At 44.9% G+C, this 22,995-nt stretch overlaps 1 protein-coding gene across 5 annotated transcripts in view; it reads right to left on the bottom strand.

Annotated features, from left to right (window-relative positions):
* The window catches only part of NEDD4L (NEDD4 like E3 ubiquitin protein ligase), a 129,877-nt gene that overhangs the window by 36,066 nt on the left and 70,816 nt on the right, over window positions 1–22,995 (bottom strand). For 2 of the 5 annotated variants that reach the window (XM_081212671.1, XM_081212672.1), the window contains exons 6-11: window positions 20,317–20,455; window positions 18,142–18,318; window positions 15,441–15,515; window positions 13,441–13,500; window positions 5,421–5,552; window positions 2,748–2,867 (exon numbers count right to left, since the gene is read on the bottom strand). In XM_081212671.1, coding sequence (XP_081068797.1) covers window positions 2,748–2,867; window positions 5,421–5,552; window positions 13,441–13,500; window positions 15,441–15,515; window positions 18,142–18,318; window positions 20,317–20,455 — 703 coding nt within the window. The remainder of the gene's footprint in view (window positions 1–2,747; window positions 2,868–5,420; window positions 5,553–13,440; window positions 13,501–15,440; window positions 15,516–18,141; window positions 18,319–20,316; window positions 20,456–22,995) is intronic. The other 3 variants (XM_081212673.1, XM_081212674.1, XM_081212675.1) reach the window with 2 other exon arrangements.

Below are 22,995 nucleotides of genomic sequence, written 5' to 3' on the forward strand. Positions count from 1 at the left end.
CAAGTATAACGCCACAATTTTAACCAAACGCTCAGAAACCACAGCATGAAAAGGAAAATAAAAGCAATGGTTTATCTTTAAGGAAGAAGGGAGCAGGGACGAGACTGAGGAGAGGAGTTCATTCCGGCCATTTTTCCAGAGCCCCAAATCCTCTCTCCCCTCCCTCCCTCCCTTCCTTCTTTATTTGACTTCTTACTTGCTGTTCACCATAAGGCCCCAAAAGTGGGTTGCTGCGATGAAATATGCAATTACAAAACAAACGGAACAATTACAACCGTAATACAAGAAAAGCACAAAAACAAATAAAAGCAATTCCATATATAAAACAATTAAAACAAAAAACCCTTCCTGATCTTACCACTGGGCCATTCAAATATAAGTTACACTTTGTTGAGCAACAAACCTTCTCCTCAACAATGTGATGAGGAAGAGAGAGGAGCTAAACTTTCATATTAAGACACAGACTGTATACTGTATAGCAGACAAGAAGTACATTGGAGTGGGTGCAGAATATGAGGAGAAATTAGGGAGTTGGACATGAAGATCCCAGGCAGTGCCCCACCTAGGCACTGACCAAACCCATACCTTCTTGAGCTGTCTGCTTTAGGTGCCTTCAGACCTTGCCCTGATCTGAGAGTATGTGTTTAAAATGAGGACTTGCACACATCATTCATTGGGAGCACACAGCATGCGTGCGCACGGATGTGGTAACACAGGGAAGCATAATGTGCACAGCTGTTCGGAGCTGGGAAGCTGGCAGCAGTGGGCCATTTCTTGGTGGCGAGGGTTTTGAACATTGGCCTCCCAGCCTGCTTAGGCAAAGAAGTGGCAAAAAGCGATTCACAATCTGACTCCTTCTTGCCATAAAATGCTGGCAATGAGAAACCTCATTTGCGGGTTTTCAAAGTAAGGAAGCAGCTGTGCCTTCAACTACTCATTATCTTTGTAAAGCAAGGTTGCATATGCTGGCCTCATTTGTGTGCACGTCTTGTTGTTCACTGAAAGGGCATAACTTGGTGGTAAAGCACCCGATTTGCACACAGAAGGTTTAGGTTCAATCCCTGCAATCTCCAGGGATTGGACTGGGAATGTCTGAAACCCCAGAGGACTGCAGCCATGAAATACAGACAATATTGAACCACCTAGGAGGGTTCACATGACGCCCTCAGGCACAGGGGGTGTCCAACAATCTGATTGCTATTGGGGTAAGGTAAAGGGACCCCTGACCATTAGGTCCAGTCGTGGACGACTCTGGGGTTGCGGCGCTCATCTCGCTTTACTGGCTGAGGGAGCCGGTGTACAGCTTCCGGGTCACGTGGCCAGCATGACTAAGCCGCTTCTGGTGAACCAGAGCAGCACACAGAAACGCCGTTTACCTTCCCACCAGAGCGATACCTACAGTATTTATCTACTTGCACTTGGATGTGCTTTTGAACTGCTAGGTTGGCAGGAGCAGGGACCGAGCAACGGGAGCTCACCCCGTTGCGGGGATTCGAACCACTGACCTTCTGATCGGCAAGCCGTAGGCTCTGTGGTTTGGACCACAGCGCCAAATAAGAGGTCTGTCTAGTGTTCAAAGTGTGCACAGGTCTATTTCCTATGCCAGCTTTTCACACTAATCAACACACTCTGAGCTGTGATATTTAAATATGTGGTGCATTGAGAATCTGACTTTGTGTAATTGCAAATATTGTTACTTCTGATTTCAACCTTTCAGTGTTTCATCCACTGTGATTATTAATCCGTGCAAAGTTGTCACACTCAGTTGCTAAAAACTTAACTTGCAGTGCTTTCCTTTTCCGCAGCTGTCACTTACAATACAGAAATCATGAATATTTCCTCCAACGGCTAAATGAAAAATACAAAATGTATTCACTTGCTTTGATTCTGTAGCTGGCTATTTTTTTCTGATGTGCACCTATGGTTTTTGAGCAAATACTTCATAAATAAATTACTTCTTAGAAAAGCAGCAGTATGTGAAAGTCCAAAAACAGAAAGCAGCAGGAGATCTGAAAGTTGGGCCAATCTGAATGGGGAGAGGCGTTGCATGTGGTTCATCAAATGAGTTTTTTTCAAAAGATACTGCTTTTTATTATTATAAAGGGGTATCTTTGTATTATCTCAAAAGAATTAATTTCAACGGGGAAATTACTTCCCTTCACCAGAAATGTTTTCAGCAATGCAGAGACTGAATAGAATTATATCACATTGAAAGTGCCTAGATTTTCTGACCATTGAGCACAAAAATAAATGTTTGGCAGTGAATAACAATATCTACTTTACAACCAAAAGCTCATCTTCATAGAACAAACTGAACTGAAGGATTTATATTCAAATGCAAACAGAAAATAAGAGTCAAATTGAAAAGTTACATTCATAACTCAATCTACATGCCCTTGGCTTTGTTGACTAAAACAACCAAAAAAAAGAAGGAAATTAAAATAACAATTTGAATATTTCTTAAGTGATGATCCTCTAAGATTTGAAATAAAAATAGGAACATGTCTACTATGTTCAGCATAAGAACTGGTCAGAACAGCAATGTGTAAATGCACAAAATAAAGATAGAGGCGAAACATAACCTGTAAGACGAAAATGTAATTTTTTTGAGGCACAAAGGAGTTTTTGCAAAAGACTGACAAGTGGACTGGAAAACTGGAAGTAAAAGTAAGAAATAACAACAAGATAGAGAGGATGGGAATCCAGGAGGAAGGGAAGGCTTGGGAATTGAAGATAGCACTTCTCACCTCAAGTGGTGCAGATAATGTTACTGTGGGAGTACTGAGGCTACGAGGCCGTCTGATCTGAGGCTCACTTAGGTGGTTGTTACTGTTTGATGTTGACCCAGTCGCAGCATCCTCAGCAAGCTATTTCAGAGGCAAACACAAGTTAGCTACATGTTATGACCTTCCTCGCCAAAAGACGAGCCATTTCACGATCAAACAATTTCCAAACGTTCGTGCTGGTCGGTGAATTATTAAATAACTTTTTCAACAATAACATTCCTGCCTAGAGGGGGGGAAATGATCACACCTGGAACAATTTCTGCCATGCTGTCAAAATCCTGCTTTTCAATTGCATTTTAAATGTTTAGGAGTAGCTTTTTTTTTTTTAAGAGTGAAGGCTTTTATAACTATTATATCAAACCAATGTGGGTGAGGCATTTAGACAGCTCAAATTATGGGGCGATGGGGGATGAGGAAGGGAGAAAAAGGCCCAGCCCTCTTAGTCACTGTTTTGGAAGGCTACAATTTGTGTGCACAAGATCTAAAATCCAGGGGTTGGGAGGGGGTGTGCTTGTGGATTTAAGGCCTCTACTACCTCTTCTTTCATAATGTGCACACTAGGTTTACCCATTACTCCTTTCCCTCATTTAAAAAAATAAAAATAGTAAAAATATAGTATAGCACTAAAGGTAAAGGGACCCCTGACCATTAGGTCCAGTCGTGACCGACTCTGGGGTTGCAGCGCTCATCTCGCTTTATTGGCCGAGGGAGCCGGCGTACAGCTTCTGGGTCATGTGGCCAGCATGACTAAGCCGCTTCTGGCGAACCAGAGCAGTGCACGGAAACGCCGTTTACCTTCCCACCAGAGCGGTACCTATTTATCTACTTGCACTCTGAGGTGCTTTCGAACTGCTAGTTGGCAGGAGAAGGAACCAAGCAACGGGAGCTCACACCATAGCGGGGATTCGAACCGCCGACCTTCTGATCGGCAAGTCCTAGGCTCTGTGGTTTAACCCACAGTGCTACCCACGTCCCTTATAGTATAGAACTAGGAGCAGTTTATTTATTAGTATGAAACAGGTACATAAGCCCTACTAGCTAATGCTTCTTCATGTACCACATTTACTGTAGCTTGCCTACTTGCGTCCAAAAGGTTCCCTAAGCAGGATAACTTTTGGCTGCCCAAGATTTTATTTTTGCTCAAGTTAAGTTCAACATTGGCTTCTCTCGATGCAGTCATTTCACCTCCCCATTCCACTACAGCACCCGACCTCTAAGAGTAGCAGAAAAGAACAAGAATTCCCTTGTTCCTCTTTGCTATTGCAGGACCTGTTGCAGGGGGAGCAGATGAGTGAGTGGCAGGTATGAAAAAGGGCTGGTTCTTCACGCGTTGGAACAGACAGCTGCTACAGTCACCCAGAGGCTCATTCGCAGCTTCCTGCTTGGACCAGTCTCCTGATGTATGAATGGCACCAAGCTCTTAGAAAAACACTCAGTGATACAACTCCCACCAGCTAGTTAAGGATTAGTTACCTAAATCGCTGCTTATTCTCTGTGCCTGCTTGTTTACATAACTTGCTTACTGCTGTTCCATGCTTCTGCCTGGTTTCAGATGTTATCTTCTGGCCATGGTCAGCTCATGTACAATTTCACTTGCTTTCTTGGCTGCTAACTTATACTTATAAGACTGGTGTTAACAGTGGTTACAGTTAACCAGCTTCCCCTTAAGTCAGGCTCTGAAACCCACTTCAAATCGTAGCTTTAATGGGGGTTTATGGGGAATACCAGTTAGTCTTTCACAGACCCTCCAAGTGTCCCTATTTTCCAGGAACAGCCCTGGATTTACAGAAGCTGTCCCGGTTTCTGAATTGTACCTGGAATTTCCTGCTTTTCCTTTGGATGTCCCTATTTCCATTGGAAAAATGTTGGAAGATATGGAGTTATCCGACCTGCCCAAGCCACCTGAAGGCAGCCCTATATAGGAGTGGCTGGGGCAGCCCAGTCACATGGGTGGGGTATAAATAGCAAAATTAATAATAATAATAATAATAATAATAATAATAATAATAATAATAATAATAATAATAATAGAATAGGATGTCCCAGTTTTCATTAGAGAAATGTTGGAGGCTACGTTAGCATTGTGAGGGAAAGGGGAGAAATTGTTCCATGGAAAGCAAGAACTGCACTGAAGACCCACTACATTCTTCGGGATCGGTTACACTTTGTTAAAATGCAGGTAACTTTTTGTCTTCAACAAGCAAAAACGTTGAGCGCTCTTGCTGCAGTTTGACAATCACAGCTTCATTTAGGCAAGCAGGAACAGAGAATTTTGCTCTTCTTCACCTAGTTACGAAATAGCCCATCACCGCCTTGCAATGACCCAGTTCTGCCGCCCCCTCCCCCCCCGAGTGAAGATGTTATTAAGCGGATGAAGGGTGGACATGTGTCACGATGTGCACCTCCTGGGTTTGATGCATATTGAAACTGGCACTGGCCTGCGCCAAACAGAGCAGATCTTGCCTTAGTCAAGGCATGTCTTCTCAGCTAAAACCAATTACTTCCCCCGAAACTGTCCTCCCCCCACGCCTATAGCTGTCATTCTGAAATTTGACATGACCACGGAATGGAAACGACTCCACACACACTCTATAAAACATTCTGTCGCTTTTCTCTGGATAGCAAGTTCCGTACCTGCATGATAGGACGAGTCCAAGTTGTGGTTCGATTGTTATGATTGACATAGTAAGTACGACCCTTAGCATCTTTCCTCTCTTCCCAGCCCGAAGGTAAGCCCGGTGTAGTATGTACATAGGCCACTGATGGCTGTTTATGCAAGAAATTACCATAGTGTTACTATGTGACAGCGGGTCATTCGTACAAACAACATTTGCAGCAGCAGTACAACCAGGAAGTGTGTGTCGGCACAGCACCTCCCTCTTAGAAGGCAGGCTCGCGTTCAGATAGACAAGGGTTCATTTCCATCCTCTGGAGCATGGGTCACAAGAGTGACAAGAAAATTGCAATGTGCTGAAATCAAGAGGGATACAAACATTGTCCAGCTTGAGAGAAGCGTATTGCACTTTATCCTCGCTGAAGATACTGTTTGTTCATGAAAGACAGGCAAAAGGAAGAGCGGAAGAGTATAAAGAGACTTAGCAGAATCAAACACTACTGCCAGGAGCACCGATAAGAAAATTGTTTTACTCCCATTAACCAGCATTCCTTCAAATAATGCACAATTGTTTGTTTCCCTAGCTAGCTGAAATAAGTCAGCAGAAACAGGAGGTTTGTCAAACCTTTTGTGGCTTGTGGGCAATATTTGTTTTGCTGGGTCACCGGCTGTGCAGCCTTGAATCCAAATACGTTGGTTAATAATGAAACAGACTTTCAGACATGTCACCATCCATTGTATAATATATGGGGTTTACAAATATTTGAGCATTGTATTCTTGTTTTTATGATGTCTTCCTTCCATGAAGCTCCCCTGCCTCTGCTTTTGATTCTCAAAACAACCTTCTGAGATAGGTGGAGACCAGGGTTTCCCAAACTGGGTGTCTGTTTTTGGACTACAGTTCCCATCATCCCTGACCACTGGTCCTGCTAGCTGGGTATGATGGGAGTTGTAGTCCAATGACAGCTGGAGACCCAAGCTTGGGAAACACAGGGTTAGACTGAGAGTCACCCCTTGAACTTATTTGTACTTGGGTCTTCCCAGGTTTTGTTTGGTACTCTAATCACTATAGTCACACTGGCTCAGTGGCAGATCACCTGCTTTGCATGCAGAAGGACCCAGGTTAAATCCTTGGCATCTCTGGGTAGTGTTGGGGAAGTCTCCTACCTGAAACCCTAGACAGCTGCTAGCAGTCAGTGTGTGCAATATGGTTTGAGTCCACATAAGGCAACTTCCTATGTCCTCAAGTGGTTTCTATGTTCCTTCTTAAGGCCAAGGCTTCTTGCAGGCATCTGTTCTGCTGCTTGCACACTCAGGCAGAAATATTGACACTGCAAGCCACCTACTAATCACCTGCTAACTACTGCTGAGCCCTACTTTGGCCTCTGAGGTTTCATAGGAAACTCCCCCCATTTGTCAAGGTGTTCCTCATAACTAATGAACGTAGAATGTGAGATCCCCTGGTTGCAATACAATAGAGGCAACACAAGACAGCAAAACCAGGTATGCCAAATCAGGCTAGAGTACAAACAATGTAGGTTTCACTGTTTATGAACTTTCCCCCTATATTCACAAAGGAATGTATCTGTATACACACAGTCACTGAAGGTAAAACTATACATTACGTTTAATATGTGGCAGTGGTTTCTTACTCAAATGTAAGCAGGGGGATCTGGATCAGAGCCCCGGCCACAACACCAGGAACTAAACCAAGTCTCCATGGCAGCTAGAAACAGTGAAAAAGCTCCCCTTGCTACAAAGGCAAGGTGGTTTTTTTGGTTTACTGTAAATGGAGTGAGAATTTCAGAGATGGTCACAGTTGGGGAAGAAACTGCTATACATCAGTAACAACCTACGTGGATTAATGTCTGCGATCTTTCTGTGGAAGTAAAAATAAAACCACGCATTCAGGAAGCTGAAGCAAGAATTGATCGTGGATGCTGATGAACATTTATATGTTCTCCGGAACAGTTTCAGATGGAATTGTGGGTACAGATTTGAAAATTGTTTTGAATTTTGTTTTGTTTAAAGAAGGTGAGCGGTACGGTTACTCCTGCTCTGAAAAACGTGGTGCTTTTTTAAAAATGCATGTTATGAGAATGATGATTAATTAATGATGACTAGAGAGGGGAAAAAATGGAAACACCAGAAAGGGCTGCTCAGCAGTCTCTATATCTCTACACACATATATAAAAGAAACCAAGCAGTCTTGTGTGAAATCCTCTTAAGAGCTAACAGATACTTTATGCTCAGCTGGCATCACAGTTTGGTAGACTCTCCCTTTTCTGCACATCCTTTTGCTCTAAAAATGTCTCCACTAATTTAAAGTTGAGGGGAAACGAGCAAAAAGGGATGGGGCCTGTCTCCAAAGAGATCTTGTGGTAGTGCAGGGGTCTGCAACCTTTAAGACAAAAAGAGCCACTTGGACCCGTTTCCGAAGAAAAAACAACAACTGGGAGCCGCAAAACCATTGCGACATTTAAAACAAATATATCTCCGGAGCCACGATCTGACAGCGGGCGGGAAGGTGACGTCGGGACGGTGCGTGACTAACGCACGCACCGCCCCCATGCGACGTCACAGCCAGTACAGCGCCCGCCACAGTGAGGAGTGTCGGGGCGCACAATGCGCCTCCTCCCCTCGCTAGTATCCGCCCCGGAGCCGCAGCAAAGATGTAAAAGAGCCACATGCGGCTCCGGAGCCGCGGGTTGCAGACCCCTGTGGTAGTGGAAGGGCAAGTCTTAACGTTGTGCAACAGGGGATCCAACACACCAGCTTTGCTAGCGGAGGCTTGTTGTGCAACTGGATTGTGCAATGCATCACACAATCAAAGTTACCAGCAACCTGCTAATGCGTTCTCTTGTGGAACAACTTTCTACTAGCGCGGAATATTCTGACAGTGAAAAAATTATGCTGCTAAGTGGGTTGGATGCAACCCTAAATAATTTAGGAGATTGTGGGCTGTATCCAACGGAGCATATTCTGCTTACGCAATGGGGAAGTCCCCTTCTTCTGGGCAGCCCTCTCTTTGAGGGGTTTGTCCAGTTCTAGTCTGGATTCAGATGAAGACTCCTAAGAAGGTGGAGAGGGGTCTTGAAGTTGCCCGTCAAAACAAAACACCCAGACAGCACACTCAACAGGCACTCAGCCTTCCTCTTTATTACTGTACTTACCGTATTTTTCGCTCTATAACACGCACCTGACCATAACACGCACGTAGTTTTTAGAGGAGGAAAACAAGAAAAAAATATTCTAAACAAAACAGTGGATGTATGATTTTTGTGGTTCATGCTGTGGCCACAGACATGATCTGACGGTGAGTTTGGGGTAGCCCAATGCAAAAATCCTGAGGATCCATGTGGGTCCATGCTTTGTAACCACGTTTTTGCCCCATTGCGGCCCCATGAAACAGTGGGTGCGTGTGTGTTTTTTGTGCAGGCTGTAGCCATGGACATGCTATGTGATCTGATGGTGAATTTGGGGTGACCCAGTGCAAAAATCCTGAGGATCCATGTGGATCCGTGCTTTGTAACCACGTTTTAAGTGGGGAGGGAAGGAAAAGCACTCAAGGGACAAGGAGCACACGTGGGGAGGGGTGTGGAGAAGGGTGCTGCTAATAATGCAGGAGAGGCTCCTCTCCGGCTTTGCTCCTTTAGAACAAGCAGGCTCTGCATCTCTCCCTCCTCCCCAGCAAGGAAACCACGATAGTAACCACTCTGAGACAAATCAAGAAAAAGTGTGACCAACACTCTCCCCCAACAAGCACAGTGAGGTCAACACACACACACACACACACAGAGAGAGAGAGAGAGAGAGAGAACTGGATGTGGATTCTAACGTCGGGAGAGTGAAGGGGAAGCAAGAGGAGAAGCAGCCCTCACGCACACACAGACACACAGAGTGTCAATTCTAACGTGGGGAGAGTGAAGGGGAAGCAAGGGGAGAAGCAGCCCTCACGCACACACAGACACACAGAGTGTGGATTCTAACGTCGGAGGGAGAGTGAAGGGGAAGCAGGAGGAGAAGCAGCCCTCACGCACACACAGACACACAGAGTGTGGATTCTAACGTGGGGAGAGTGAAGGGGAAGCAAGGGGAGAAGCAGCCCTCACGCACACACAGACACACAGAGTGTCAATTCTAACGTGGGGAGAGTGAAGGGGAAGCAAGGGGAGAAGCAGCCCTCACGCACACACAGACACACAGAGTGTGGATTCTAACGTCGGAGGGAGAGTGAAGGGGAAGCAGGAGGAGAAGCAGCCCTCACGCACACACAGACACACAGAGTGTGGATTCTAACGTGGGGAGAGTGAAGGGGAAGCAAGGGGAGAAGCAGCCCTCACGCACACACAGACACACAGAGTGTGGATTCTAACGTCGGAGGGAGAGTGAAGGGGAAGCAGGAGGAGAAGCAGCCCTCACGCACACACAGACACACAGAGTGTCGATTCTAACGTCGGGAGAGTGAAGGGGAAGCAAGGGGAGAAGCAGCCCTCACGCACACACAGACACACAGAGTGTCGATTCTAACGTCGGGAGAGTGAAGGGGAAGCAAGGGGAGAAGCAGCCCTGACGCACACACAGACACACAGAGTGTGGATTCTAACGTCGGAGGGAGAGTGAAGGGGAAGCAGGAGGAGAAGCAGCCCTCACGCACACACAGACACACAGAGTGTGGATTCTAACGTGGGGAGAGTGAAGGGGAAGCAAGGGGAGAAGCAGCCCTCACGCACACACAGACACACAGAGTGTGGATTCTAACGTCGGAGGGAGAGTGAAGGGGAAGCAGGAGGAGAAGCAGCCCTCACGCACACACAGACACACAGAGTGTCGATTCTAACGTCGGGAGAGTGAAGGGGAAGCAAGGGGAGAAGCAGCCCTCACGCACACACAGACACACAGAGTGTGGATTCTAACGTCGGAGGGAGAGTGAAGGGGAAGCAGGAGGAGAAGCAGCCCTCACGCACACACAGACACACAGAGTGTCGATTCTAACGTCGGGAGAGTGAAGGGGAAGCAAGGGGAGAAGCAGCCCTCACGCACACACAGACACACAGAGTGTCGATTCTAACGTCGGGAGAGTGAAGGGGAAGCAGGAGGAGGAGAATGATAGCTCAAGCACACACACACACACACACACACACACACACACACACACACCCTACAGTGCCTAATCCAAAATCGGACAGCAAAAAACTGCAGGCAGGGACAGAGAGCAGGGGTTGTTTTAAAGCAGCCAACTCCCGCTCTGCTTCTCTCCCTCCTCCCCGGCTCCGCTAGCTGACAGGAGCCGCTTACACCCGCTTTGCTGTTTCAAAGCGAGCCACGGACTGCTCACGACTGCAGCAGATTCCCCCGCCATGTGTAGGCATTCGCTCCATAACACGCACAGACATTTCCCCTTACTTTCTAGGAGGAAAAATCTGCGTGTTATGGAGCGAAATTTACGGTATATATAAATTATAGTAATTATTTCTATATGTGCATCAAAAAAATGCAAATTAGCGCAAGCAATTATTATTTTTTGAAATCTGGGATGTGCGATGCATTTCTTTTTTCCGCTAGCAGTGCTTAAGTGGCCCATGTGAAAAGCTAGTAAGGTCTCAATATGAATGTCAACAGAGACAGGGAATAATGCAATTGCCTAGGAATAAAAAGTTATCTCTTGCTATTCAAGTACAGTCATACCTCGGGTTACAAACTCTGCGCGTTGCGCGTTTTTGGGTTGCGGACCACACTGAACCCGGAAGTACTGGAATGGGTTATTTCCGGGTTTTGGCACTTGCGCATGCGCAGGAGTGCAAAATGACATCACACGCATGTGCAAAAGCACCGAATCACGTCACGCGCGTGCGCAAACACAGTGCTGCAGGTTGCGAACGTGCCTCCTGCACGGATCACGTTCACAACCCGAGGTATGACTGTAACTAGATTTCCTTTCTGGGCTATATCAATTTTTAAACTTATGGGCCGCAAAGATTAAAATAAATAAAGCTGTGCTTTAATTTGCAAGAAAACACTTCTCATGCATTTTTGCCATTACCCCTTCCTCTCTGTTTCAAGCTGATCTATATTAATGTAAGCCCCCCCACCTGAAATAGTCGGTGAAGAAATGGCAACGGACTGAAGAATGAGCGCCAATACTCTAGACCGCCCGGTATAATCTTTAACGTGCTGTTGCAACACAAAGCTTTCTCCCAAAAATGAACAACTAGAACCTCCGTCGACTTCTGCTGTCCTTTATAGATTTTTGTATTGTTTTCAGATTAGTACCACTGCCAATGCTAAGGGTATTAATTAAAACCACTATGCTTAAAATGCCCAGAGTACTTGTAGCCAAGTTGAAAAACAGAATGCCCCAAGAAGAGACATGAAAGTTGTGAGGATCAAGTTAGAACATTCAGATGGATTCTTGGGCAGCCACTGATGATGGCATTGCTGTACCTCCCCCCTTTTTGGCACTCTGGTAAGTGCTGGACAGCTGCTGTTATAATGGCCCACAATACCCTGAATTAATGCTATTTCACTGTAGGAGTACCTCTGCTCCCTTTTCCTCCTCCTACATAAGCCTGTCCATTCATGCAGAAATGAAATTGCTTTGAGGACCTCATGCTGTGAGTCTCTTCAAACCTGGAACCAGTCTGCTGTTAAGCCCCATACAGAGTGTATGTAAAAAGCTAAAGGACCCCTGGACGGTTAAGTCCAGTCGAATTCGACTATGGGGTGCAACGCTCCTCTCCGCTTTCAGGCCGAGGGAGCTGGCATTTCTCCAGGTCATGTGGCCAGCAGGACTAAACCGCTTCTGGCGTAACGGAAAACTGTGACGAGTGCCAGAGCACATGGAAATGCCGTTTACCTTCCCGCCGCAGCGATACCTATTTATCTACTTGCACTGGCGTGCTTTCAAACTGCTAGGTTGGCAGGAGCTGGGACAGAGTAATGGGAGCTCACCCTGTCATGGGGATTCGAACCGCCGACTTTCCAATCGGCAAGCCCAAGAGGCTCGGTGGTTTTGACCACAGTGCCACCTGCTCCTTTTTACCTTTAGCGTGTATGTAGGTGGAATTGGTTGTGGCCATTCATGCTTTCTGCTTACTGGTTGGGCTTATATCCTCCCTGCCCACCCCCTGGAATTTTCCAGTCACTTGGGGATCACGGAGATAAATGCTCTGCTCCTAGTTCTTAAAAATTCCTGCACCTACACACATTTCTCCTTACTCCTCCTCCTCCTCTTTTGGTACGAGAAGAAGCTGGGAAGCAGCCTTTCAAGAAATAAAAATACATCGGAATAAACTTCAAATGCCAGGTCCAAAATTATGTACAGGAAGGGTAGGAAAAATGGTGCCTATCATATTGTGGGTTCTTTTGGATGTGGGGCTTTATAATTTGAACTGTATCAGTTGTTTATATTAAAATTATATTATAATTTTACTGTATGGTGTCTATGTAGCTGAAAGGTAAGGGGTGTCTGTGTGTGTGTGTGTGTGTGTGTGTGTGTGTGATATTCACTCACTGAGAGAAGTGAGCTTACAGGGAACTAGGCAGAGGGCCTTCTTGGTAGCTGCACCCACCCTGTGGAACGCCCTCCCATCAGATGTCAAGGAACAACTTTATTAACAACTATCTGACTTTTAGAAGACATCTGAAGGCAGCCCTTTTTAGGGAAGTTTTTAATGTTTGATGTTTTACTGTGTTTTTAATATTCTGTTGGGGGAGTGGCTGGGAGAACCCCAGTCAGATGGGCGGCATAAGAAACTGAAGGACTGGGGAGAAGAAGTCTGTTTTCTGTTCACCCACAATTTAAGCCATGAGTGCTGGGGAAAGGTGATCTACCTCACAAAAGAGGCACAACAAGGAAAGTTGACATCTGTACACCCTGAAGCCAAAGAGTTACATGCACAGATGGGGGAAAAAATGAATAGCCCACAAAAGACCTAAAAAGCTAACATTCTGGAGAGAAGCCAGGAGAAGAGAAAAGAACAGGACAGAGTCTGGGCTTATAGGAAGGGGATATATTTGGCTTGATAAAGGCATGATTACCGTTGACTCTTCACCTCCAGTGACAGTTGAAGAACGAACTCTCCTAGATGGGACGCTCGGCTGTTAAATAACAATTGTTACAATTAAGGGGTGGTCGGGAATGGAGGTCACAGATGATGTGCATGTCTTCCAGAAGAAACAAAAGCCCATTTTAAAATACTGTATCAACTTTAAAGGTGAGGAAAGAAGCTATCAGTCCCTGATAATGAAAGGAAAATGGCGGTCACTTATTAACAGCAGATATGAGGTGTTGGCCTGAAACAACCAGGACTTGGATCCAAAATACTTCTGTTTTCATTTCCACCTAGAGATGACTTCATAATTCGACCGCAGCTCCAGAACAATATTATACTATTGGTTTGCCACACAAGCATAACTATGTGTACGCTTGCACCCAAAGCACTTGGGTACTTGAAGCAGCAAGTAAGGCAATGTGTTGAACACTGCTCTAGTGTAGGACAATTAAATCTATTCCTTTTCTACAGGTAGGAACACAAAGAAATGATCTAAGCCAAGAATCTGAGACACCTCAAGATTAAATAAAGGTCCCGTCCCCCGCATCAGTGAGAGCAAAGGCTTAATTCAAGCTGAAAATGAAGAAATGGGTCTTCAGTTAATTATACCGCCCCACCAGGAAAGGAAAAGGCAAGTGTCTGCAAATGGTGTTGCAGTGGGCAGGGGAAGAAGAGAAGAGAGCTTAATCACTAAGAGAAGAAAAGAAGCAAGGTTTTCCAGAGGGGTTTGACCACATTTTTAAAATTTCTGTTTTCTTCCATTGGGACACTGTTCAGTTTAATTGACATTTGAAAGAAAAAGAATTCACTATGAGAATTCATTCTTGTCCATGCATTCTGCTACATAGAACGATCTAGTGTTAAAGTTATCTCAAATGTATTCTCATGCAGACCAGCTCTTTCTGACACGAAGAGAAACTGGAAAAAGTTCTCCTGTGGTGTTATGATTAGTTATTTTCATTATTATTTCGGAGAGCTGTTTTGGGTATGCCCGACATGGACATGCAACATAATCCTAGGCATGTTTATGTTGAGTAGAAGTTATAGAGTTCTCTGGATTATAGCTGAAAAAAATACTACTTGGAAAGGAAAGGAGGTTAAACAGAAACAGGAAAACTGAAAAACAGTTAGTATGCAAAGCAAAGCAAACGAAAAACAATTTTCCAGGAAATTTTGGCACCTTTCCCTGTCTTCCCCTCATGCAATTTCAATGTATACATAAATTACCCCACTTAATGACATGGATTATAACATTATGATGCCTGATTAATATATAAACATTAGGTCTCCATAGAATGTACTTAAAGAAACAAACCCAATGCACAATCCTAGTTACATTTACTCAGAAGTAAATCCCAGTGCATTCAAGAGGGCTTACTCCCAAGGTAAGCATAGAAAGGACTTCAAGCCTTAGATTGCAATCCTAAACACACTTACTAGAAAGGAAACCCCATTAAATTATGTGATTTTCTGAGCAAGCATGGTTAGGGGTAGACCTGTAAATTACTAATCCGGTGTTTCCAAGTTTTATTTATGTGGCCTCCCTTTCATATGCATCTTCAATGTATCTTCACATACCTAGCACATGAGGGCACCCATCCCGCCACAGATTATGTGTACCACAGCCATAGAGCTGTGTGGCCTGTTCTATGCCTCCTCATACCCATTCTTGAGAAATATCCATGCTAAATCCCAGGATGCCTGAAAATTGGTTCAGATCATCTGGTCAAGAAGTATCATGACCAACACCATGCAGTTACATCCCATCTTCTCCAACCTGCACTAAGAACACTCCCTTCTCCAGGATCTAGGGTTCCTGCCCTTCTTAAGAGGGTTTAAGAAAGCTTGTAGCAGTCAATATATAACTGGGGTCACAGCTGAAATGATTTCCACAAGAGAAGGTGCCACAGACCCACACAGATCAAAAATACAAAACTGCATTAGAAAAAAGAGGTAGAAAAAAACCATTATGAAAATCCTGCTTACCAGTGATAAATGGGATTGTTCAGCAACTGCATCAGTCACACTGCAAGATCTTAACCTTGCAGAAGGATCTCTCTGCTGAAGGAAAAAGGACACACTGAATTATTAAATGTACACTGGCATTTTCCCCTCGACTCAAAATCAATTAGATTCACTTTTTGATATTGTATTCTCCTTTCTTCCACCCTCTGCAGCTCCATCACCAGAAATGAAATCCCCCTTCTGCCGACCAACTTCAAGAAAGCTGACTTTTCTGCATATCAAGTATAGCTGAAAAATATTCCATCAACATTAATATAGCGTTGGGAGAGACTAATGGGAGGCTGGAAGATAACTAGAGCATTTGTTGGGATATCTGTTCTGGATGCTCTTCAACAAAAATGCGGTGAGTGAAGAAGATGAGGGGAAATATGGAAAAACTTGGGCGAGTGACTCTTCTAAAGAGAAGGCTTTATTTATCTTCATCTGCCTCTATCAGAAAGTAAAATGGAGTAATATCCATGTACCTTTCAGGGCGGTGTGAAGATTACCAATGGACATGAAGTACTTTAACACCCTAATGTCTTGGAAAGCTCCCACTGTAACTAGTGTCTAGGCATCTGGCCTGGTATTTAGACCTCTGGTGTGCCTTGGGGAACAGAACTCCAAATCACAAGGAATGGTGGGGGTTCGAAGGGCTGCCTTGGAGAGCTGTGGCTAAATCCTAGAAACCTGAGCAGGGCTGGGGAACCCCAGGGCCAGGGGGGCAAATGCAACCTCTCCATCCAGCCCTTGTGACTTTCAACCAGCCCTGTTCTGTGTCCTCCTTGAGTGCCTTTCCCTGCTAGAATCTGCACTTGCATTGTGATAACACCTCTTGCATCTCTGGATGGAAAGGTGCAGGAGTAGAAATCTCTGGTTTTTGCCACGGCTGGAATGCCACCCAATGTATAGAGAGCTAGAAGTCTAAGCTCTGTATTGCCCTTTATGTCTTTTTGCTTTTGGTTCCCACCTTCCACCGGCATGTAGCCCTGGAAGGCTGCCCAGAAGAAAATGCAACCCTTGGGCCGATAAAGGTTCCCCACCCTTGGCTCCTCCATCGTCTCCCAGGGCAGACGGATGCCAAGAACCCTTGGCCGAGGAATCGGCACCGCCTGAAACACTCTAGATGCCTCGATTCCCCAAGCCAGCTTTCCCTATCAAAGGCAGCCTGCTTCAATATTGTTTGCAGAGTTGGAGAGTTTCAGTGCAGCAGCTCCTGCCACATATAGTTCTCCTCTTCTCTTGTTCCCTGTCGTAGCAGAAGACAGGATGGGTGGGGAGGAAGAAAGGATGGCCCCCTCTTAATGTGCTTTAGGGTGTTCCAAGCTTGCATATTGATGGGACTAGCAATGCTAGGATGCTCCCTGAAAAGTCTAAGGGGTATTGGAAAGACCTTCTGCAATGCATGTGTAACTGTAGAGTTACATCGCCATACCAAGACTCCTGTGGTGGACATCTGTCAGTACATTTTGGAGAAGGTTTCTTACATGCGAATGTTATTATGGCTGGGGTTCTTTCAGCCGGGTTGTCTGTTGCTCAAAAATGATTAGGCCACTTTTACAGGATTATTAGGTTCATGTGAGAACCAGATCTCAATGATCAGCGGGAACAGAAAAATGCACGATAGGCTTATCACATATCCAGGTGTCCCCATTTGATGGGACACAGAATTGACTTGATTAGGAGAACAGCTTGTAAATGATTCACACCTTGCAACAGCCACAGTGATCATGCAAGAAATGTATTATGCAAACTCAACAGTATTTCACCTACATACAATATCAGAAACGGTTATATTCATATAGAGAAAGTGCTTTCAGCTAACTGCTTCTGATATTGTAACAGCCCCTTAACAGAATCATGTACGGAAATGGTCATTTCAACAGGACTTAATTATTAAAGTAATCCAAGTTTTTCTTTGTATCTGAACCCAATAAGCATATCTGGTGAATATTTCAAAGTTATTCATAAATGAAACCTTCCTATATTTAGCTTTCTTATCTCCTGAACAATGAAAGGCAAGGTGATAAGGTGTCCCATTAAACTATGATATGCAATATTTGAAATTGCTTCCTTTAAATAAATAGATAACCTAGCAGTACCCTTATCCTGAGTCACTGATACTGTCGCCCTGCCAATATTCATCACTGACCATTAAATGCAATTGCTGAGTTATGGGAACAGATGCTAAACTCCTAACATGTTGGGACATTGCTCCCAATCAAAAATTATCAACTTATATCCACTGAATACTTGACCCAACAAAGTCCAGGCTATACCTGTAGTAATTTATCAGAAAAAAATACTGAAAGTTACACATAAATAAAAGACAACTGCGATAATCCAATTCTAAATATGTTTTCTCAGAAGTCCATTAGATCCAGCAGGATTTGCTTCCATATTCAGTTTGCATGCTAAGATTGCAGCTGAACATTTACTGATTCAATGGGACTTGCACCCCAGTAAATATTCAGAATAGTGCAACCCTGCTGTATTGTAAAGCGGTCTGATTTTAATTAAAGAAGAGCGCACATATTTGTGTGCTCTTGTGTAGAAGGCAGCAGCTCTTTGGAAAACTGATTATCTCCGAGTGCAAAACATTTCTAGCATTTGCAAGAATTTCAGCAGTCAGAATGGACGGCAGCATACATAAGATAGCAGCGTACACATTGAGGTTACTTACAATCATAGAAGAGAGTTGTTCCCCATTTGAATCTGGAGTGATCTGAAGTCTTCTGTTCAGTTCATCGGACAGCTCCTGGGGACTGGTCCGAGAGATGGGCGATGAAGGTGGGGGTGGCAAGGACAGGCTTAAGGAATCGCTGCTTGCATTAAGCTCTTCTGAAATGGTTTCCCAGGGCTGACGGAAAGGATAGAACCTACGGTGAATATGCAAAACGACAACCTTCCCTGCCATACGTCCCAACGCAACCATTCCACATAACGTGAACACCGTCTTAGCTGGGCTGCTTATCAAATGAACTTAAGAGAACCAATATGTACTTTAAAAGTCTCCCGAAAACGTGATTAGCATTTGATAATCAGCTTTGCTCTTAACATACTGTACTATGGATATGAGAGGGAGCTGGGGAGGGTGAAACTGCCAGGTAACAGAAGTGCAATCGCAAAATTTCAGAAGCACTGGGTTTTCTCAAGGGAAAGGAAGTGCAGTTATAGAAAACATGCAAGTTCCTCCACATCTCCGTAAGCGGGAATGCAGGCAGTGGGGTGGGGTCCTTGCTTGTGTTTTATTGACTGACCTGGGAATAACTGCAGCATCAACTTTTTTTTTTTAAGGCACAGAGGTGGTGCAATATATTATTTAGTGACTGTAAAACATGCTGTGAGTCCACCCACCAGGCTCCCTTGCTGTTTATGTCATTTACCCATTGGAACAATTGCCAGCTATTCCTGATTTGAGGCCAAACTCTCAAGGTCATATTGTGAGCCCCCACCTCAAAGGAATTCAAGTTATCAAAATCAAACTATCGAGGCACAAAGCAGATTACACACAAGGACCCAAGTTTACATCAAGAAAGAAGACTCCAATAACCAGAAATCAGCAGCCTGGAAGCTGAATTTTGCAAAAGCGATGTCATTAATTTTTTTTAAAAAAAAAATTGCAAGCATTATTTGATCTAATAAAAACAATGTTTAATTAAAGTAAACTTCCACTCAGCAAAAGTGGCGATCGTTTTCTCAGTTGTGCCTTCCACCACCCACTCTTTCCATCTTCTGGATTAAACTATTGGCTAAATGAATATTTGACAGTTGGTGGGTGTTGGTGGCAGGCGTGGGACATTTAAGGTGCCTTCTGGACCAAATTAAGACAATAAACCACAATCTGCCATTGTGAATCCTATGGATATTTACCAAGAAGCAAATCCCAGCAAGTTCAATAGGGCTTACACCACCACAGTAAATGTAAGGTAAAGGTAAAGGTACCCCTGCCCATACGGGCCAGTCTTGACAGACTCTAGGGTTGTGCGCTCATCTCACTCTATAGACCGGGAGCCAGTGCTGTCCACAGACACTTCCGGGTCACGTGGCCAGCCTGACAAGCTGCATCTGGCAAGCCAGCGCAGCACATGGAACGCCGTTTACCTTCCCGCTGGTAAGCGGTCCCTATTTATCTACTTGCACCCAGGGGTGCTTTCGAACTGCTAGGTTGGCAGGCGCTGGGACCGAACGACGGGAGCACAACCCGCCGCAGGGATTCGAACCGCCGACCATGCGATCGGCAAGTCCTAGGCGCTGAGGTTTTATCCACAGCACCACCCGCGTCCCTACAGTAAATGTACAGAGGATTTATATCAACATTAAAGATGTAAACACACATGCACTATGTATACCAGCCTTTCTCACCCTCAGGTCCCCAGATGTTGTGGGACTACAACTCCCATCATCCCTAGCTAGCCAGACCAAGGCTGAGAAAGACTGGCCTATACCAGGCATAGGCAAACACGCCCCTCCAGATGTTTTGGGACTACAACACCCATGATCCCTAGCTAACAGCACCAGTTGTCAGGGATGATGGGAATTGTAGTCCCAAAGCATCTGGAGGGCCAAGTTTGCCTATGCCTGTTCAGCTGTTCTATTGCTCGGTTGCATTTACTAACTAAGGAAGGTCACTGGGAAACAATAATATACTAACAAAGGACAACACAAGGCTTCACACAATAGGCTGAAGGAACTTACGTTTTCCCCTCATGAATCTCCCACACTGTACCTTTCTAATCTTGCTTTTAACACACATTTTGTGTTTGGAAGCCTCAGTTCCTAAGGCATTTGAAGCAGACTTTCTGTAAAATCACGTAGAGCACCAAACTGAAAAGCCAGTTTTAAGTCCTGCATGTACCTCAGGTGCTTCTCCGCCCTCCAAGGGTGGTACCTCTGGGTCCAAATCCTCGCTAATGTGCCTCCTGGATCGAAACCTCCGGTGAGCCGCCTCTTGGTTTATTTGCCTGATGTTGTTGTCGGATTCGGATGCCACATCCCTGAAATGTGAGGTTGACAAAAGAGTAATGAGTTAGGTCGGAAGAGGAGGCAAGTATGAGCAGCACACCTAAATTAGCACCAAATTTAAAAGCAACATTTCACGACCTATAAAGTCCACTCTATGCATCTCCTATCACAGCTAGTGATGAATCCCTAGGTCTATTGCAAGGCAGATTAAAGTGAGATCATTCTGTACTCCAAAGCAAAGAAAGCCTGCAGCCAGTTTCAAGAAGTCAACTTCATTAAGGGCAAATTTCAGTTCTTGCCATAGGAACAGAGTCCAGCCTGAAGCATGTACGGTATTTAAAGCACAGTACCTCAGGAGAAGCACCTGAGGTACATGCAGGGTAGGGGTGTGGGTGGCGCTGTGGGTTAAACCACAGAGCCTAGGACTTGCTGCTCAGAAGGTTGGCGGTTCGAATCCCCGCGACAGGGTGAGCTCCCGTTGATCGGTCCCTGCTCCTGCCAACCTAGCAGTTCGAAAGCACGTCAAAGTGCAAGTAGATAAATAGGTACCACGGCGTTTCCGTGCGCTGCTCTGGTTTGCCAGAAGCGGATTAGTCATGCTGGCCACATGACCTGGAAGCTGTACGCCGGCTCCCTTAGCCAATAAAGCGAGATGAGCGCCGCAACCCCAGAGTCAGTCACGACTGGACTTAATGGTCAGGGGTCCCTTTACCTTTACATTACTGGATATAACCCTGTTGATGCAGTTCTCCTTACTGTGTAGTGATGATGACCTCAGAAAAACTATCTCACGGGGTGAGAGAGAAGACCCCAAGCTCCATTGCTCATTCTTCTGGAGACTGACAGAAAAGGCTTTTTAATTGTTCTGCTGAAAATCTAATTCATTGCCATCCCTTTAATAAGGAACTGATTGTGCACCTGAAATGGAAATCACCTAGGGGTCCTTTGCTTGGGAATTCCCCCTTTTCTCCTTGGCTTTGGGGTGAGAGCGGGGAACGACTGCCAGTAGTTCCTATTTATTTATCCTTACAACCACTAACACAAGCTAAAAGGTTGCTGAAGTGTGCTAGAGCTGGTTTCTTTGAATACAACTTCAAAGCTTCAAAGGAATGGACAAGCTTGTTCGAAGTTGGGAATGGGTCCGATGCCAACACCACACTACTTCCTTTTTCACCTGAACAAGGTAAAGGAGCCATAGATTTTGGAAGGAGCCGCACCGTAATATTTGAAAATGTTTTTTTCAAGCATGCAGTCCCAGGTTCTGGAATCTCCAGTTAAGTGACCTCATGGAACAGGGCTAGGAAGAACCTCTTCCTGAGACCCTGGAAAGCTGCTGAGACAGTGGACACTACTAGACTGGTTAAGTAGAAATTAGCTCTTGTATGTTAAAAGTTAATTTCTACTTAACCAGTCTAGTAGTGTCCATTGTCTCAGCAGCTTTCCAGGGTCTCAGGAAGAGGTTGTATGTTAGAACTCTTGTATGTTAAAAGTGGAGGGACACGGGTGGCGCTGTGGGTTAAACCACAGAGCCTAGGGCTTGTCGATCAGAAGGTTGGCGGTTCGAATCCCCGAGACGGGGTGAGCTCCCGTTGCTTGGTCCCTGCTCCTGCCAACCTAGCAGTTTGAAAGCACGTCAAAGTGCAAGTAGATAAATAGGTACCACTCTGGCAGGAAGGTAAACGGCATTTCGATGCGCTGCTCTGGTTCACCAGAAGCAGCTTAGTCATGCTGGCCACATGACCCGGAAGCTCTACGCCGGCTCCCTCGGCCAATAAAGTGAGATGAGCACCACAACCCCAGAGTCGGCCATGACTGGACCTAATGGTCAGGGGTCCATTTACCTTTACTTTATGTTAAAAGTATTGATCTTTGAGGGAGGAGACTCCATTACCAAGCATACTCTGTAGAACAGCTTTACCGCTTCATATCAAGAAGCCTAAAATTCCAACACTCTTGTTCATATTCAGAAAACAAAACTCTTTTGAGTTTCATAAATCAACTTTCCCATCTTATCAAAAAACGGTGTTTCAACAATCTGATTATCAAAATAAGTTATCAAAATAAGGATTACTTGCAGCGTCAAAAGATAATGCAATAACCGAGGTTGGCGCTAGAGAGTACATGACCGAAATTACGGCTATAAATCCAAAGGAAAAACAAACATCCAACTTGCAATATTTATGTCGCAGTGGAAAGAAAACGTAGCTGCTTGTCAAAAAGCGAAACACAACTGGATGTTAAACTAATGCCTGGTGTCAGTACAGCTGATACCCCCCCCCATTCAATTATACATGGTATTTGAAGTTAAGCTTTACAAATTTTTAGAAGGGTAATTCTAAGAAACGCTCAAAAAAATCCTCAGCGGTGAACATGAAAAGCACTCCCATCACCAAGGTAAGAAGATTACATAAATTACATGTGTATGTAATTCAGTGAAACATTGGGGGTGGGGGTGGGGAGAACTAACTGTGACATCGCTTAAGCTTAATGAGACCATTTTGTTTTCCACGTCTGGTAAAAAATACTCCGATCAGGGGCTGCCAACCTTTTAAGGGCTGTAGGGACATTTGGA

The sequence above is a fragment of the Podarcis bocagei genome (assembly GCF_964188305.1).
Source record: "Podarcis bocagei genome assembly, chromosome: 11".
Taxonomy (NCBI): domain Eukaryota; kingdom Metazoa; phylum Chordata; class Lepidosauria; order Squamata; family Lacertidae; genus Podarcis; species Podarcis bocagei.